The sequence below is a fragment of the Odontesthes bonariensis genome, chromosome 5, assembly GCF_027942865.1.
Source record: "Odontesthes bonariensis isolate fOdoBon6 chromosome 5, fOdoBon6.hap1, whole genome shotgun sequence".
Taxonomy (NCBI): Eukaryota; Metazoa; Chordata; class Actinopteri; order Atheriniformes; family Atherinopsidae; genus Odontesthes; species Odontesthes bonariensis.
Window position 1 is genome coordinate 32,792,772 of NC_134510.1, and position 19,469 is coordinate 32,812,240.

The following is a 19,469-nucleotide window of genomic DNA, read 5'->3' on the forward strand; positions in this document are numbered from 1 at the left end:
TTGTATTAAAATAGATAATATTACAGGCCAAGCTGGCCCAGAGGATAGTACCCGCCAGACAGACCTATATAACAGATTGAGACATGCAGACGTAATCCAAAAGGGTTTAGATCTCTGCTCATACACGTGATTAGAATTTTTTTCCCCCCCGCGTTTCTGGGTTATTCTGGGCAACTGCATGACACGGACAAAATCATTTGCTGTCTAGCGATTTCTTTCAGAGAAAAGCAGGTCTCTTAACAGTACTAAGGTGAAATGAGAGCAAATCATTGTTAAAAATGCATATCATCACTCTCAAGTTCAGTATCCTGTTTTTATCTCAGAGTTATGATAGACGGATGGGCTGTGAAGCTGACAGAAATCCAATAAATGTCTTAAGAGAGTATTTGTATTTTATTCAGAGTACATGTGGTTCTGGGTGAAAACAGGCAGCCACTATGGTATTATTCTGAACACATAATCCTTCCGTCTTAACAGAAAAAAAAGAAAGTGAATGTGCATTTTTTTTGGCTTACTGCCAATTGTAGCTTTATTCTCTTTCAAAGGGGCAAGATGGCCAGTTTGTTGTCTTAATCTAAGAAGCACGGTTGATCAAATATTTCAGTAATCCAAGGAAATAGGTCACATTCCTACTAATTGTTCAATAGCAATTTCAGAGGAGAAATTTCTTTCAATTAATTTTTTTTCTCTCTTTACTTTCATAACATTCTAAAATGTTTCACATGAAGCAATTAAAGAGACTCCAAACAGACGATGCAGGTTCAAAGAAGCGTTTATTGAAAGAATGAAAAAAAGTCATTTACAGCAAATAACAAACATGTGTATATATATATATGTGTGCATGATTTGTAATCTCCTTTCCTGTCATAATTGAGCATTGTTTTGTGTGTGGCCTTGTTTCTCAGTTTAAATGTACGTACAACAAAAGAGGCATATTTGAGAGAGACTAATCCTCAGAACTAGATAAAATGATGGAATGAATTGAGGACACAAATCGCCCTTGACCTAAATATTTACAAGACAACATTGATCAAGGTAAACATTCTCTCTGTCCATGGTGAGAATGTTACTGAGGCACATCTTTTTGAGTGTTTTGTGTGGGTGCAAAATAAAAAAAAGTTGTTTCTTAAATATAAAAAAGAGATATAGCATGCTCGAGAACATAGAACAAATAGTCTTGTGTTGTTATCATAAGGTAAATTAATATCTAAGTAAAGGATAGGCAGACCTAAAAAACTTCTTTAAAGTATGTATGAGTAAAGGTTCATATGTACACTATGGCTGGTTGTCAGTGCCTTTACATAGCTATATCATCATTTAACATTAATGCTATTCACTTTTGAAAATCAATTAAAATCCAGCAATCTTTAAATCTTGTTAATCTAATCACATGTTAAAATCTTAAAGCCAATGCAAAATTAGTGTCAAAAGGGCTAATATACTTGACTGGTAATAAAAGACAAAAGAGAGAATATTAGAACATAATGAATAGTTAGATCACAACAGCACCTGGTGTGTTTCAAAAAAGCAAAACTGTATCAATCAATCTGTCTTCATGAATTACAAAGCAAACCTGTGAAAATTAATTATTTTCTAATTGCATGCTACATAAAAAAGAAACATTTACATGGGGATTATTTCCTTACAACCTTGAGGGAGCTCTGTCTGCAATCTTTTAACATTGTTCTATCCATAGATAATGAGATTTTAATGAGATGGATTATACAGAGAAGGGATTGCTGAGATGTAAGTTTCAGCTCCAAAACTGGAAGAGGGCTGGCACAAGCTCAACAAGTTGGATCTGATTTTCCTTTTGAAGGGGCTTTTTAATGCAGGTCTTGTCTCTGAGCACAGCAATGCAAGTTCATAGCACATAATAACTCACAGTCAGTATCAAAACCTCTCTCATGCCTTTACATGGCTTCAAATAAGTTTCATTGTAAATCTGCCACCATCACCTCCATCCCCTCCTCCACCCACGGAGGACCTAGGAACAAAGTCAATAGTTGCTGTGTGCTTGATCTGACCTTTACTCTGACTCCAGAAAAACATGAAGACAAAACAGATGGCCACTGAGCTAAGGAAAGACAGAAATCCCATGGTAGTGGCGATGACCAGAGTCTTTACGTCAAATGGATACGGCTTGGACATTTGAGCGGAGGAGTTGGCAGCTTGGGGATTTGAAGGCTCTACCCAGCCCTCCTCTGTGAAGAAATGGCTTGTTCTGTTACGTGGGACTCCCTTCACATACAGGCCCACAGTCAAGCTGTCGTTGCCAGCTGCATTGCCTGCCAGGCATTGATATGTGCCACTGTCCTGAACTTGTGCAAAACGCACTTCTAAAGTACCATTTGGTAAAACTCTAATTCGACCTGTTGCAGAGACAGCATTCTTATGGGATGATATCCATGTGATAGCTGGAAATGGATCCCCATCAGCCTTACAGGAAAAGAGGACTGTGGTGCCCTCTTCCACTCTTGCTTCCTGTGGCCTGCGGTCCATTATGCGAGCAGGACGACAGGTGAAGAGCCTTGGGAGTTCCTTTTCTGAGAAGTCTCTGAATTCACGCTGTCTGACAGCATCAGGAGACGAACAAGTTGGCTGATGTCCATCAAAGCTCAAACGCAACCTGCGACGGAACACCCACAGAAGTCGGCAGTCACATGCAAGGGGATTCCCATCTAACCGTAACACCTGAAGGTTCCCCACAGAATGGAAAGCATTCTCCTCCAAAGTAGTGAGCTGATTGGATGTTACATTAAGCAAGCGAAAGAAGGACAGTCCCCTAAAGGCTCCTGGCTCTATTCGTAGCAGGCTTGCCCCTGCTAGGTGTAACTCCTGGAGTCTCAGGAGGTCCCCTAACAGGTTACCTTGAATGACAGTGATGGGATTGTTTGACAGATCCAGGAAGTGCAGATACACCAGATGACGAAGTGCTGCATAAGGAACTACACTTAGGTTGCAGCTGTTGATGACAAGTGAGGTCAAATTAAGACCGATTAGACTGTTGCTAGCCATAGTGTCCAGTGCTGGCCAGTTTGTGATCAAGAGGCTGCGCAAACGGTGGAGTCGCCGAAAAGCATTGTTGGGCAGTGTAGCGATGGTGAGGCGTAGCATGCGAAGCTGTGCCAGGCTTTGCAGCTGGGACAATGCCTCTGTGGGGATGGAGGTGAGGTTGCTGCGGTCTAAGTTAAGCTCTTGTAGATTCTGCAGACCAGAGAAAGCTCGTTGGGAGATAAAGACAAGGTCGTTCTCCCCAGCTTCCAATGTTTGCAGGTTGATCATTTCCTTAAATGTATAGTCCAGGAAGACAAGAATCTCATTCTGGCTCAAATCCAGAAAGCGCAGACTGGACAAGCCAGAAAACACCCCGACCGGGAGGATCTTCAGACGATTATTCTTAAGTCTAAGTGTCCTGAGATTCTGTAAGCCCGAGAAAGCCTCTACTTCAATCATGGAGATTATGTTATCACTCAGGTCCAACTCTTGAAGTTGAAGAAGACCAGAGAACTGGCGGCGTCCCACAGTCTTAATCCTATTGCGGGATAAATCCAAACGCCTGGCATCACTGGAAAAACCTTCCGGCACTGAATTCAAATACTTGCCAGAGCAGATCACTTGTCTAGCCTCAGGTCGGCATATACACCGTGAAGGACAGTTTCCTGCAGATACACCCAATCCAAACTGGAGCAGGATGCTCCACACCCCCCATCGGACGACTGACTCCACAAACATCTTACCTCCTGCCTGAAAAAAAGACAGACAATTAACAATCATACATTGACCATCAATTGTTGCATGAACATAAAACTCCATATTTATCAAGAAAATACTGAACAAAACAGTAAATGCCAAGTCAGGCATGTATTCATGTTGAATTTATATCCTTCAAATAAGTATAAGCTTGTATTAAGACAAACCGTTTCAGTCTGAAAGTGCAGCTTTTCATAACCAGTGGCAGTTATGTTGGAGTCAGACTTGAGTCAAGTCCTCTGTAGAGATGTTTTTCCGTCAATAACATGCCCTTCTGTGTGGCCTGGACAGAACAGAGAGACAGAAAAATGAGCCTTAGCAAAAATAATAAAAACGATAAAACAAAGGCATGACGGGCAGAATATAATCTAACAACTAAAAACAAAAGTGTCTTCCTTCAGGTATCATGCTAACTACTCCTACCACCACAGTGAGTATACACATTATGACAAATAACCTGCTTTAATTGTGTTAGTGACAGCGACAGAACTGTCTGAGAGCAAAATACTGACTGAGATATTCATCCAAACACATGCTTGTATACAGGCACCACAATCAGTAGTGTGCTCTAAATGTGCTCTTGAAAAGTCAAAACATACATTTCTAAACAGAAAGCAATATAACAGGGGCAAAGGTTAAAGCAGCCAACCAACTGTTGAGAATCAGAGTCAAGAAACCAGCTCACTGAACACTGCATGCTCAAATATTACATAATCACATTATTCTGCCACTGTGTGGCCCTGCCAGTTGACTAAAGAAGTGCTCAGAAGAAATGCAAAATAAATCATGTATTTCCTTTCTAACAGCTACCCATGAGACCTACTCCAAGACAAGCAGCAAAGCTTCAAGAAACCAAACAAATTCGTAATGTGACATAAAGTCCCGTAGCTGAACAGGAACCTCAAAGTGCAAATATTGAGCTGCACTCATACGGCGATCTTTCCTGTCACGACAAACAGAGATCTCATATATGCTAAAAAAGGCAATCCAAATACAAGAATCCTACATGCCAAACTGAGTCCAACCTGCAGCAGCTGCCCCTTCTCACTCTTCCCCATCAAACCATTTCCAGAGTATGGACGTGCCCTCGCCGCAGCCTCTCCTCTGAGTGACAGAGGTGCCAACAGTCCCAGAGCTGTACAGGCTTTGCCTCCTCTCTGTTCTTCATGCAGACAGCTTTTATACTGGCTGGGTGGGAGCGCAGACTCACAAGCCGACACTTCTGCTTTTAAACTCACAGGACTTGTGTTAGGTTGATGTATCAGAGTGCGGACACGCCAGAAGACTTTGATAAAAGCCTTTTATCTAATGTTGGAAATTAGCCAGTTAAAGCTGCTCAGTGGCCATTTTTGTTCGCAATGGCTAAAGTAAAACAATCTTTTCATTTATTCAATTCTGACTTTTATGTTTAGATTTATATTAGCTATATATGACTATATATGAGATATTAATAGAATGGTGGCACTCTATACCTTTTCACATGTTTTCCTCTCGAGTGTAGATTTTTATTGTCCCATGATTGTCTACTGCTGTTTCAGACTATTTTTCCTACTTCCTGCCTCCATGGATAAAAAAAAAAAAAACTTATTATCAGGTACAAATATTTACTTTTTTCATTTCTAACCAGTATTAGTCTCCTATCTGCAGTCTACGTGGAGTTAATGGGTTGGTTCAACATTTTAAATGCAATGACCAAACCCTTTCCGTAAGCTAAATTGTGAGAGACATAGCCTGGCAGGTGTGTGATATCTCAGGCTGGCAGTTGCTGAGACCTTTTAGCCAATCAGATATCACCATCAGAGAGCGACAGTCAATACAAATGTTATAACCCTAGAGTCACAGCCAGGACTTACCCCATCCATAAAATTAGAAAGTGAGGGAATAAGTGTATTTGTAATTTTGCCATCTATTTCTCTCCGCGCATGGATACAGTCACGTGAGTGTCACATTACAGTGTTCATTAGGTTAACTATTTTCTATTAGCCACAGCTTCTTGTTTCTATTACTGATGCTGTTTGAAATTTAGTGTAGTCACTTAAAAAGCTGTTACTGCTGTTGTCTAAGTCATTGACACCCCATGATGTTGATTGTACTGAATATCTTCTATATGTTCCAATACAGAAAAAATACAGAATACAGAAAAAGTTCAGACGCCACAAACTGAAATAAATATGGAGCTGGCATTCAATAAGTTGTTATTTTTGAGACATCTGCCATAATTTCACAATGCACAGTAATTATAGAATAGTAAAAGTTGACATATTAAAGAATTTCAAAGAATTTATTGCAAGAGTTAGTTTGTATTTTTTTCTCCAATTATTAGCTACATCTTACAAAATCACTGTTGGTTGTTGGCATGACACATTTTCTAATTCTGCTTATACCCAGTTATTATTGCCTATTTATTATAAAATGACACACTTTCTGTAACATAGCTGTGTTAAGTCGTAGCCAAACTCTGCTCTACTGCCTCTATATCTTGCAGCCGTTCTGAGAAATCTGTCTCATTCAGCTTCATAATAACAGTCATGTTGTTTGATCCTTCAGAGATTCATTCCATCCGATAGTCTCTTGGATTTGTTTGCCTTTCCACTGTCTGCTGTAAGAGCCTGACTACCGAATATGATGCTGCCATTGATGTCCCTGCCAAAGCCTTTTTAGATAAGTCAAAAACATCCACTCTTCTAAAGCAAAGCAAGGCCAACTCTTACCTAATAAAGACTCACTATGCCAAAATGTAATTATTCTCAAAGCCAATGCGATGTTGTCTCTCCTAAGACAGTCTTTTGGGTGAATTCACTGTCGCATAATTATGTGTTATTATTCAGCTTTCCCTGATGTGCCCAGTTTGCTCCCCCTGTCTTGTCATCAAACATCAGAACTCATCAAGTCATTCAGCTTGGGCTCTTACTGCCTTACATTAGTCTCTGGCCATTTGCCAGTGCATGTTAGAAATGGAGCTTTGTACAAAGTAGCTTTGTTCTTTATGCTTCCTTTTTTTCTTTCAGTGTGTATGATGGTCACTCAAGTATTTCTCAAACATGTGTGATATTTTGCTTCTATTGAAGACGCTCGGTTCAGCCAATTAGCTCAAATGAAACGTTTCTGCTGCACATCTTAGTTACCAAACTGATCGTTACGGTCCGGGATCACATCAGACAAAGTGCTGCAGCGACTTGCGTCATTATATTGTTGTAACACAGCCAGAAGCGAATAAGAAGCAATGACTAGTCTTTAAACAAAGTCTTCTTCTTGCCTGCATTATGACTTCATTAGTCTTGAGAGGGGAAGACTCTCAGAGCATGGCTTTTCTTAGTTGTTCTTTTTCTACAATTACTGAAAACAGATTATCTTTGTTTCTGAGTGATTAGCAGCAAAATGTGAAAAACTCTGACAGACAGCATGCAACTGCTGCGACCAAGTATTAAGGGGAAAACCGCCTTTGCGACAGGTGCATGAAACAGGAACATGACCTCTCATCGGCCCCATGATGACAGTCTTTGTTTCCCTGTGACTTTTCATGCCCTGAGCGTGACTCCCTGTGCCAAGCAACTCTGTCCTGATAGAGAATGCACAGTCTGAGCCCGGCTGAGTTTTCTGACACTTGCCAGAGTGCTATTTTTAGCACATCACAGTGAGAAAGACAAGAGCCTGGCTTGAATCCCCAATTAAAGCGGCTAGAACAGAGCAACAGTGTGGGGATCACAGACCACGAGTTTGTGTCAGTGTTTTCCGTATGTGTGCTCTAATTGTAAAGAGTGTATGACTGCAGCAGCGGTAGAAGTGTGTGTGTCTGAGTTTTCCTTTTTTTCTTTAAGGTCTCTGGCACCTGCTGCAGTGTGAAAGCCCCCGAGACCTCCTGCATACAGCAAATATTAAAAGGTTTTCTGGCAGGACAGCTGTTGGGTACAAAGCAGGGAGACGAAAGTCTCCAGTTTTTTCCCCTTTGGGTTTGTCTGCACACCTTGTAAACAAGAACAAGTCAGAAGTTACATCTTACAGTAAAATATTGTTACACGTGGATCTATGAAAGACAGGTTTGATGGTTTAGCTGCCCACTGTTTTACAATGCAGGACAGAGTGCTTGAAGACCAGTCAATGACTGAACTGCTTTTTAAGGAAAACATGAATGAGATCTTGTTGCACGCTGCCACACTCAGAGCAGAGGTTTGTCAGTGCTGCTCAGAGCTTGTTGAAGATTTGCTGCATACCTGTTGTTGGTATGAATCTAATCAGAAAAAAAGCACTTATCCCTACCATTAGATACATGTCATATAAATGATTTTAAATCAACATGATGAGCATTTCTGCTATCAAAATGCGTCATACCTCATAGGTGTAGTTATATTTTTGAACCTAGGGTTAATTTTTGTCACTGCTAATTTTCACTTCTACCTGCTGTCTGATTAGAGCCAAGCACCAAATGCCCTTTGTTAAGTTTAGTCTGTAACACTACCTATTTAGGTTGAGAACATAAAAATGATTAGTTGAAGTTAAGAAAAGGTTCATGATTTGGAGCAAACTATGTGACATGGTTATAAATGTGGCTGGCATATAGGAAAAAGATCGTGGTTGATTTTAGACTTCTTCCAGGTATTCTGTTAATCTTTCTTCTATTTTCTAGGTTGCCTGTGTGAGAAGTCCTCTGGAGAGTTTGCTTCCACTTTTCCTCATTGCCTCTAAAGGTCACTATACTGGAAACTATAAAGGTTGAAATAACAGCTTGAGAAGTGGTGCTCAAAAGTCAAGAAGAAATGTTTGGCTCGAAAGTGTCAAATATAGAGAAGGGGAAAAGCAAACTCCCCCAGCCACATTTTCAAATTGTAACGCTTTCTTCATTCTTTTTTAATGCCTTCAGATTTCTGCCGACCACAAGCTTTCACTTAGCAAAATTTGATAAATGACATTATGTTGGGCAGGTAAAAATTGGGCATCTTTTGTTATCACATAATCCTGTTTGTAGTGCAACAATGCAATCTTTACATAATGACGTCTTAGGCTTAATGTGTACAAAGGTGATAAAAGGATATGAATAAAGTAGTGACCAGAAACACTAAAACAGCCAAGGAAAAAATAACATCTGTTTGTTTGCATAACTGGCATATTAATTAAAGATTTAAAAAAAAAGTATGTGTCAGTGGGGCTACAAAAGTGTGCCTCTAACAATTTAATTATATTTATTTAATCTGAATTTTTACACCACTGTAATGTGTTGGAAGTGTGTCATATGGACAGATCCACTCACAGCAGTCTTGCTCCAGACAGTGCGCTGGGCAAAACACTCTGCTGTAATTCCACATTCTGACAAGGAGAGAGTTAAGACCCTGTGTAACGTCATGCAAAGTGCACCGTCTGCAATATTAATAATAGCGCAAATAAATGAGGGAAGGGAATTAGTCTCAGTGCGGAGCCTACATGATGTGACAAATTAGGTCGTCTCGGCTAACAGAAACTATGCACTCAATCCACCAGCGTACATCAGAGAGATGAAGGAAGGTCGTGCATTAAAGGTAAGCTGACTGGTGTGAGGCAGGGCTCTTAACCTGGAACATGTAATTTGTAAAATAAATGTACTAAATGACCTAATGCTTCAACTGCAATCTGCTCCTTATAAAAAGCAGATTGAGGGTTTAACTAATAAGTGATATTTTCAAAGACAAGATTTTGTATTTCTATTAACTGAGAACACTCGGAAAAATGAACACACAGTGCTTCTCAATTGGGTGGTAAATAAAACTGTCAGTGTTAAGATTTTAGCTGCAGATGTAACAAAAGTACATATATGGAATGCAATGAGGTGAAAAAGAAGCAGCAAAGCGAGATAGTGGGAGTTACCAAAAAACAAAATGTGGTAACATAAGCTACTGGATAAAAAACTGGGGATAATAAATACAAGAGAGAGAAAAAATACTGTAAATGTGTGGAGATAAAGTTATAAAATCATGTACACAAAAGAAAAAAGCAATCAGATGAACAAAAGGAAGATATAATATAGGAAAGCTATGACGCAAAAGTACTGAAATTAATTTGTTCTTGTCATGCACTGTGCTTGAAAGAAAAATATCCAAATACTCCAAATTTACCAAACACAAGTTAGCAAATCCACAGTTTGAGAAGAAATTATGTTACAATGACCTCTTTGAAAAAACAGAAAGGAAATAATAAACTGTTGTGACTTGTTTCCCCGGTTTCACAGAAAATCAATCATCTCAATAATCTCTCAAAAGGAGGTTTTCCTCTTTGGCCGCCAACATGCTAATCTGACAGGGTTTCTCTATAATCCAACCTGGTTTCCATCTGGGCCAGGGCCAACAAAAATGGCACAGAAGGGAAACATTAGTGGGGTGAGGGTTGGAGTGGAGGCGAGTGTCGAGCATTGCAAGGGTGCATATTGCATGTTTGGATTAAGGCTTCTTGTAACTGAATGTTCACAAACTTAATTTCCCACAGCCTGTGACATTTCATTTATTAAATATACAATAACAAAAACAAATTCTCACACATTAAATATACAATTCAATTTGGGCCACTTTAGTTATGTAAGAGCCATTTTCAGCATTTATATTTGGTGGTAAGGCACTCATCATCTGGGATCTCCCTGCCTTCCATTAGCATACATAGGATGCCTCAGGCAGAGAGAACAGCAGGAAAGGCTCCTGTAAACAACCATACAGCACGAAGCAAGCTCCTCTGCCCTTCCATGTAATAAACTAAAAGCTGGCATGGAGGGAAAACTACAAAGACCAAAAAACCAAGACTGTCAAAAACTGTCAAAAATGCTATTGTATGGTAAGATAGAGCATCCCTCTAGTATTTGTATCAGTAAATTTAGATGGTAACTGCATTTCAGATAATACAAGGAGAATTCTTCCCCCTTTAAAACATATGCTTTTATTATTAGTCCTAATGATATGTGCTGATCGAATTTTATTATGGTGAATTTCACCCGCACTTTGTTTGAACTGTCACTGTCACATTGACTGGTTTCACATCCAACTTTTAAATCAATAAATATACATTTCTTTGTATGATATTGATTGGCGTTATAACCAAGTACGCTTAAATTTTTGGGCTTTAATGGAAACAGAAGAAGGTTAATGATAAAAAAGTTAAAATAGTTGCATTGTCTATCCCGAGTTACATGAATTTATTCCCTACAGTGTGTAAAACTCCCAGCAAACATAGAAATTGTATATCTCATGCTCTGCGTTTGGAGGCTGAAGACATGTCTTTAAAATTCCAGCCCATGGCCTGGTGAAAACCTGAAAATAATTGTAGGATTGATATCATCAAAAGAATGAGCTTCATCTGCTATTCTCAACATTTCATAGAGAAAACAGAGATTTTCCACAGGCTAATTTTTGCATCACGTCCTGCCTTCTGCGTGCCACAGGCAGAGATTTCCCTTAACCACCTCCCCTACATTTCCAGCTGAGCACATCTACCACTAGAAGCCCCCCACTGTGAAGCACGTGTAAAAAGCAACTGCAGAAAAAGTCCAGACCCAAATGTCCTCAATTTATCCTGAATATCTCTGGTGTTCAGGTGTGAAAACGGCTGTGGACAGAAGAGTGAAACGTGTGGGTTTCAGCTGCACTGTCTTTTATTTTCACTGCCACTGATTGTGCTTCTGTCAATGCTATTGAGCTGCATTGCTAAATTAGGGCACTTGTGATTTATACTGGATACAAATGCCTCTATCCTTTTTAAAATTAGACCGAAATGAGTTGGAAGAGAAAAAATAAAATAAACAAAACTATTGTGAGGACTTGATATCATCATTCTACTTCTGCTTTTGCTGAGCAAGAACGACTGTAAGACTATAAGAGGTCAGCCTTACTTGTTGCTCGTCTTACGTATTTTGGCAAACTACCAGTACTCTGTCATGGAGATATAGGAACATACTAGAGCAAAAGAACGTTGACAGGCAGGTTGAACTATTGATGTGACAAAAAAGTGGTCCTTTAAATGACTCCCATCTTCTTTAAGAAATCTACTTGCATAATTTTGACAACATTGTAAATCATTTTTTTCACTGTATTCGACTGGTAAATTCTCATAGGGGGTACAATGAAACAGTCTATCTCTATAGCAAGTAACCTGATCATACTGGCTGCACACTGAAAAGGCTCCAGCCCCCCGTGACCTTGACTTAGTGAGTTAGAAAATGGACGCAGAGAGATTTAATACAGATTTACAGTTTTAATACAGACTAACAGCTCATTTTTTATAGCACTTTCCTTTGTGAAAAAAACCTGCCTCGACAGACGGCGATGCTTCAAAAAGTAAAGAAATTAGTCTGGTATGCTGCCAAGGAGTTTGAGAGAAACAAATTCATGGTTGGTGACGTCCAGTCTGGAAAAGATAAACTGCTTATACTTCTCAGTGTTTGCACTCAAAGATGAGGCAAACAGCCTGAGGTTGCAGCCCTCTGTTGACTGCATCACATTTCCCACCAGATCTCTTTGTGTCTTCAAAGGCTGTCTTTTCTGTGGCTTTGTAGCCTTCATGCAATGAGTTGTAAAAATTAGGACACACTATTGTACAGACTGCCCTTAGAGACATTCCTGAATTGCACTCATTTGAGCGCACAAAAAGTGGCGGTTGTTGCAGTCACACCAAAACAGGTTTATTCAGAAGTTCTTTCCCTGCCATGTTTTTACACTTGGCCAATCACTGCGCAACATCAGAAATCTTTTGGGACATTTAGAAGCTTTTTGAATCCAAAAGAGCACTTTTGCACTTTGTTTAAAGAAGATTAAGCTTTTTTTTTTTTTTTTTTATATATATATATATATATATATATTTCAGCTGAATTTGATCTCCATACATGAAGCACTTTGAATTGCTTCTATCTACATGACTATACAGATGACCACTTCATACATACAGTATGTGCTAAAAAGAGTGCAACCAAAAATCAATCCTCATCAACCTTAAAGCAAATGATAAAAGACTAAGACACCACACATACTCTTACTGACTGACAGATAGTCTATGCATTGAAATAAATAAAAAACACGGCAGTTGTAAAGATTTACAAGCACAATAAAAGTGTCATGTTGACACCTACTCTTTCTCATTTTCTTCTCCTTCACCCACGAAATCCCTCACCTCCTATGTGAGAGACTCCTGAATGCTTCACGAAAGAAGAAAAACCAAAAAGCTCAGGAAAGCAGCTGCCCTATGCTCTCCACTGGGGTGGGAGAGTTTGAAAGAGACTTCATCCTTGAAGCCTTTTCTTATTTACAGCTCAAAAACAAATGAATAGAGGAGACTGGAAAGCATTCATATGTCTTGGGAAAGGAAACAACGTTAAATAAAAAACAAGCTGCATGTAAGAAACCTTTAATGTAAAGATGCATGTTTTAGTAGTCAAACAATAGAAGTCTACTGCTGAATCGAGCTCTGGGCCGGAGGCAGACAGCGCTTTATGTATTCCTTGACTGCATTTGTCCAGTGGCGGTGAACGTCTGATCTTTCTATTCATCTATGAGCAGACATCAAATGACTATGTGGCCTAAATATTACTAGTGTGCAGAGTGGGCTCAGAAGTGCTGTGCATTACAGATTCTGCCCTGGATAGATGTTTTCACGTGCAATCCCTCTAAAAACAGTTCAGTTCAGTTGAAAAGGCAAACAACTGCACATGGCCCAGACTTCATGCGATAATTGAGAGATTTATCCTTTGTAGCATTAAAAAAAAAAGTAATGTCCTGAAAATAATCTCATGACTGTTAAGACGAAAATGTGACGGGGTGGATGTGAGGATGCATTGTTCCTGGCTCAGATACATCTTCCCCAGACAGAACCCTCTTTTGCTGACTGTGGTATTAAGGCTGTTGGATAGAAGTCAAAGCTGCAGTGACACATGAGTTTATAAACATACTCATGGCTTTTTGTAGACAGATGTCTTGGAGATTAAAAAACAAAATCTCATTCTATTGCTTTGAGTAAAGATTATTATTTCCTACATGTTTTTGAGGATAGTTATTTTCAATGGTGACGACAACTTAAGTTCATGTACAGAGCCGGCAAAGTGGACAGCTGTGCATGGAGTTCAGACTCTTTTTGTCATTAAATCCCAGCTTTTATTGTCATTTTTTTAATGTTTTCACACAATAATGAAATGCAACGTTGTCAGAAATTTGCACCACTGAATTACAAATCAACAGTTACACATAAGGAGAGACTGTTATATTAGTTATTATTGAGCTGATTAGTCTTTTTTTCATCTTTTTTCTGGGACAAATGATTTACACATGGACAACCTACTTTAAAATGCTTTTTTTCCCATTACTGATACATCTAACAGTTATTTTCAATAATCTGTTTAGGGGGCTTATGTAGAATTAATCATAAAATATGTTTGTCATTGTTCCCTGATGCTCAACTAATTTAAATTTCATGCTTGTATTTGATCAGTTTGGAAATCTAAAAATATATTGAATTCATTTTTGTAAATTACTGAAAAACAGCAAATGTTTGAGTTCAGTTTTGGCAAATTTGCTTTTAAAATATCAACATCCTTGTAAATCAGCAAATTAATTTCTAATCTAGTCATTTCTACTATAGAGTCAGGTTTCTGGGTGCCATCGGCAAACAATGACCCACCGTTGCCTTTGTAATCATGGACAACAAGTCCACTGCAACAAACTTTTGCCCAAGTGTCACAAGTGGGTTAATGCAGCCAAGTACAGCCTACATTCCACTAGGAGAAGTAACTGTAGTTATGTGGAGAAAGGACAAACTCTACTGAAATGAAAATAAATGTTACATGTTAATACAAAACTAAAGCTTTTATTACTGGTTTTTGAATAGGGATGTATAAAATCCAATGGATTTACTAGACTGTATCTGAAATATTTAGCTTTGTCTTTGACTAAAGTTTTCCAATTATAGACCAAATTTAAAATCTTAAGCCTTAACTTGACCAAAACAAAATGTAATCTACACATCTTTAGTTTCTTACAGCAAAACTGTAAAAAAAAAAAAAAAAAAACACAAAGACAAAGACAAAAAAAATAAAAATACTTAAAAAAAAAAAAGCTCATCTAACTGTGCAGCTCTACAATTTGTAGTATGACATATTTCTCTTTTTTGCAAAAGATGACACAAGATATGCTGAAATAACAATGTAGATCAATGTACTGACAAACATCCCTGCTCTCATACAAGCAAATACACTCTGTGATCACCTCCAGGCCTAACTGAAAACATCTGTACGAGGGATGTCCCAATCCGATCAAATGATCGGAAATCGGGGCCGAACACGTGGTTTCAGACTCGATCGGAATCGGACGTTTCATCCCGATCAGGGATGGGATATATAGCCTATCTATATGTATATTTATTATCATTATTTTATTTATTTTTTTATCAGAACTATAATATTTCAAAACAAATGGGAAAAAATAACAGCTTAGTATTTACTGTTCTGTGGTGGTACAGAGTCAGACCGTCTCAACCAAAGACATAATATACGTAGACGCCTCATAGACTGACTATTGGAGCTGATGTATCAGCGCGGCCGCCATCTTGGATGGGTCTCCAGTGACTCCACATTGCATTTATTTTGACTGAGGAAGGTGTATATCCCCAACTACAATAATCATAACTCCCCAAATTTTTATGTCTATGGTCTCAACTCCACACAGAATCAACGCATGCAGCATGACGTCACTTTGCTTTGTACCGTAAAGCGAAGCAGAACACGGCAGCAGCTTGAAGCTGGGGGCGCGAATGTCTGCGGTGTGGAGGTATTTTAAAGTGGATGACAAAAACGTTGTGATTGGAAACTGTGAGATATGCAAACTTGGGATTTCAAGAGGTGGCAAGGACATCGCTAACAGGCTCAAACCTGACATGGTAGAGATGTTGGTTTTCATCAAGAAAAATGTGCATTTCCTTCTGTGAAGCCAGAGGAGGAGAGTGAGAATTAGGAGTGCAGTTCCGAAAAGCACATTACTGGCCTTACTTTGTTTAACACTGTGGCACTTTTATTTGCTTATTTGTTTACATGTCTGCCGGGTATTTCAAGTAGAGCTGCTGCTCGTTTTTATATTAAACATTGTTGCACTAAACTACAATGTAAAGAATTTGTTTATTACTTGATTACTTTTTTTGTTCAAGCTACCTCACAGAAGTGCTCTGTTTATAAGTGTTAAATGATAAAATAAGATGAATAAAATAAAATGAATATCCTGGATCTGTTTCTTCGGCGTTCTTCATTTTTTTTTAATGTACTGTAGAAGTATCGGATCGGGACTCTATGGAGCCCCTAAAGGGATATGGAGAGATTTTTTTTTTTTGCGAGATCTCGCAAAAGTAGGCTCCTCCATCGCTGTGTCTGTTTTACTTTCGGTTCATTGACGTGGGAAAAAAACTTTTGCAAGATCTCGCAATACTTTTGCGAGATCTCAAAAAAAAAAAATCCCTCCATGTCCCTTTAGGGGCTCCGTAGACCTCAGTATCGGCAGATACTCAAAATCAAATGACTCGGAGGGCAAAAAAAACTGATCAGGACATCCCTAATCTGTACCACTAAGGAACATTCAGGGAGTAGAACTAGTCTGAACACTTTTCATGCACTTCTTAGCCTGGGGCTGTAATCAATTGAGGTCTGGAGCTGCTGCCGAATATAACAATCCAGGTAAATCATTCCATAACAAGGAAGCTGACATACTTCCTGTACATAAAATGCCCTCTGATTAAATTGTTCATTTGGCAGAATCCCAAGCGTCAATCTTGGTGCTCCCTTGACGGTGATCTGCTCCTCCAGGGCTACAAAGAATGTGATGTGTGTCCTGATTATGATTAGAGAAGACTAACAGTTTGCTTCTGGTCTAAATTCAACTCTGGACCGTCACCAAAATACTGATCCTGGCTTATATCAGACTGCGGGACAGGTGATAATCAAACATGAGAGGCCAAGTTCGGAAATGAGACAGTTTAGCGTGACAAGGTGAGATTTGATCACAGTTGATGTAACAGTAAAACCCTCAGATTTAAACACACACTGCCCCAAGAGGAAAAGAGGCTGCACTCACTGATGTCTGTACTCCTGCCAAAATTCAGTTAAAAACACAGTCTGCTGCAGGCCTTTTAGGGTTTATGGAACAAACTAGTGTGGGGATTACTGTTCACATGGATGTGTTACTCCACAAAAACGGCAACAACAGATTTGTACAAACGACACAGCTGCTGAGCTAAACATCAAAATAGTAGTAATGGCATATATTTTCAAGGTTACTACAAATGATGTTTTTCGGTGATTAAAAAAAACAAAACACCATTAGAGCCATAATAAAATTAAAAGCAGGCCCGTGTTTAAACTCAAGATTACTCCCAAACCACAAACGATTAGTTTGATGAAGGTTTTTAACATTTTAACATGTTGTGGTCTTTATTATTGTGAGGTTCATGTCTGAAAAGAGTCGATTGTGAAACACAGGTCTTCATTTCTTAATATCAAACTGGGTGGAGGTTATAACACCACCTTCCTCCAAAACATCATGCTAAGAGGGATTTCAGTCTGCTTTGATTCCGAGATTAAACCACAATATTAAAAAAAAGCTTTAAAAAATAATACCAATCCCTCACTCAGTCTATTTTTTAGATGTTTTTGACCATTCCTCACTCTGTAAATCAAATTTGGCACAAAAAAAGGTGATTAAACTGTTTATGTCCGTAAAATAGTATCGTCAGATTAAAACTAAACTGCAAATCCAGCCAATGTTTCAAATGCATGTGAGTCATATTAACGGTATAAGAAAATAACAATAGAATCACAATATATTGGTTTCTGCCTCTAAAACGTTTGTAAAGCATGCAAGTAAGTTAAGTTTTTCAGAAAAGTCAAATACCAGGAGTGACACTCACCAGCTGATGCTTTAAGAGAGGAAATCATCGCAAAGCTGTCACCGCTTCAAAGCTCATCGCTCACATCTCCAACTGAGGCATCTCTGTTCAGGACTCCTTCTCCTTCCTCTTCCTCTTCTCTCCACATTCAACAAGACGTTTCCAACATATGTGAGTGACACCACAGTCACGCGGTTTACTCCGCCTTCCTTCTTCGTTAATTCCTCCTCCTACTGCCCAATACCTCGGGGACTTTCTGGGATAATTGCGCTACTAAAATAATTTAGGACGGTCGACGCTGTCTGTCTGTCTGTCCTGCTGCATGTGGGGAAGCTGCCGCGCTATGACCGCGCTGCTGCGATGCTGCGCACTGAATCTTTCCGCTCAGCTTCAGCAAAAGTCAAGCAGATTTAAGACTGGATTAGCGCCATGTGTCGGGCCGAAATACATGCAATCCTAAAGTAGGAAGAATGGGTTAGTCCCACTATGGAAGCTGAGAAAGGCAGAAGCCAAGTACATTTTGTTTGACTTTGATCACTTTTGTTTTTACTGGAATGTACACAAACCCAATTTTAAAAGAGTCGGGGCACGTAAATAAAAAATAGAATGCGTCATTTGCAAATTCTTCAACCAATATTTTACCAACGATAGGACAAAGAAAAACACATCAGATGTCAAAGGAGAGCCATTTTACTGTTTCATGAAAAACAATAACTCGTTTTGATCTCGATGACAGCAACATGTCTAAAAAAAAAGCTTGGATGGGCGACATTGTTAACCACAATGTAAACCCCCATTTTTTAACCACAGCTCTTTTATGTATGTGGACTGAAGTGACCAGATGTTGGACCTTAGGGCGAGGAATGTTGGCCCATTTCTATCTGATATGGGATTCTAGCTGCTCAAAAGTCCCAGATCTTTGTTTTCAACAAAGTTGACACAAAGTAAAGAAAGATATTCTTGTGAGGCCTGCAGTGTTGTTGTGACCAACATAAATAATAAAATCCATGAACCACTGTTCATTTGTCATGATTTTCCTTATTTCCTTTATTCTGCTTTACTTAGCTAAAAAGAATTAAACATAAGTAATAAATATGGGAAAATAATGCAGAAATTATTTTTACAATGCACCAGAATGGGTGTTTCCACATGAAAGTAGCTTTTTGTCAACAAAGTGACTTTTAGAACATGGCCAGCGTGCTGGAGACGTGCAAATAATAATGATAATATGGGTGGCAAAATCCCCAAGCTGTCAGATCTGAGGGGATTTGCGGTTTTTTTTCTATCTGTTACACTGAGTGAATGCTGTCATGTTTCCAGGATAGTGCATTAGTAACACAGACTGGATGGTGAGATGGGCAGATATGCATGGGTCAGACAGATCTCTGGATTGAATAGCAGCTGGATGCTATAACGATGAGTATGCTCCAATAATGTTGAGGAGGTGAGAAATACTCAACTCTCCCACATGCACACGATGCACACTAGCACATTTATGCGCATTCTGCTTGTGGTAATTATGATGCTTTCAAGGGTTCACTGAAAACAGAGTTGGTTTTCAAACACAATCATCAAGAGTCGAACTAATTGCATACAGCGGTTGTTTGTCAATGCAGTTCTGCATGACAATGTTGGAAAATGAGAAAAAAAGTCCATTGTCCTAGATATGTTGTCCCATGTGGACTGACCTTTCCTCTGTGATCAGAGCAACAAAGATGCTCCCTCCTACAAGCTGAAAACTCACCTGTTTAACATTAACCCCGTGCTACACATACCAAACAAACACATCACATGGGATGAATTTGTACCACTAGCTGTTCTGAACCACTGAACTGCGAGCCTGCCATCCCAGTGAG

The 19,469-nt window shown here is 39.1% G+C and overlaps 1 protein-coding gene across 1 annotated transcript; it reads right to left on the reverse strand.

Annotated features, from left to right (window-relative positions):
- Positions 1–859: 859 nt before the first annotated feature.
- Positions 860–17,739, reverse strand: lingo4b (leucine rich repeat and Ig domain containing 4b). The gene is made up of 3 exons (XM_075466142.1): positions 17,635–17,739; positions 3,921–4,036; positions 860–3,747 (listed from the first exon to the last, which is right to left on the reverse strand). Exon 3 carries the CDS (start codon positions 3,733–3,735, stop codon positions 1,924–1,926), a length of 1,812 nt encoding a protein of 603 aa, XP_075322257.1. The 5' UTR covers positions 3,736–3,747; positions 3,921–4,036; positions 17,635–17,739; the 3' UTR covers positions 860–1,923.
- Between the last annotated feature and the right edge of the window lie 1,730 nt (positions 17,740–19,469).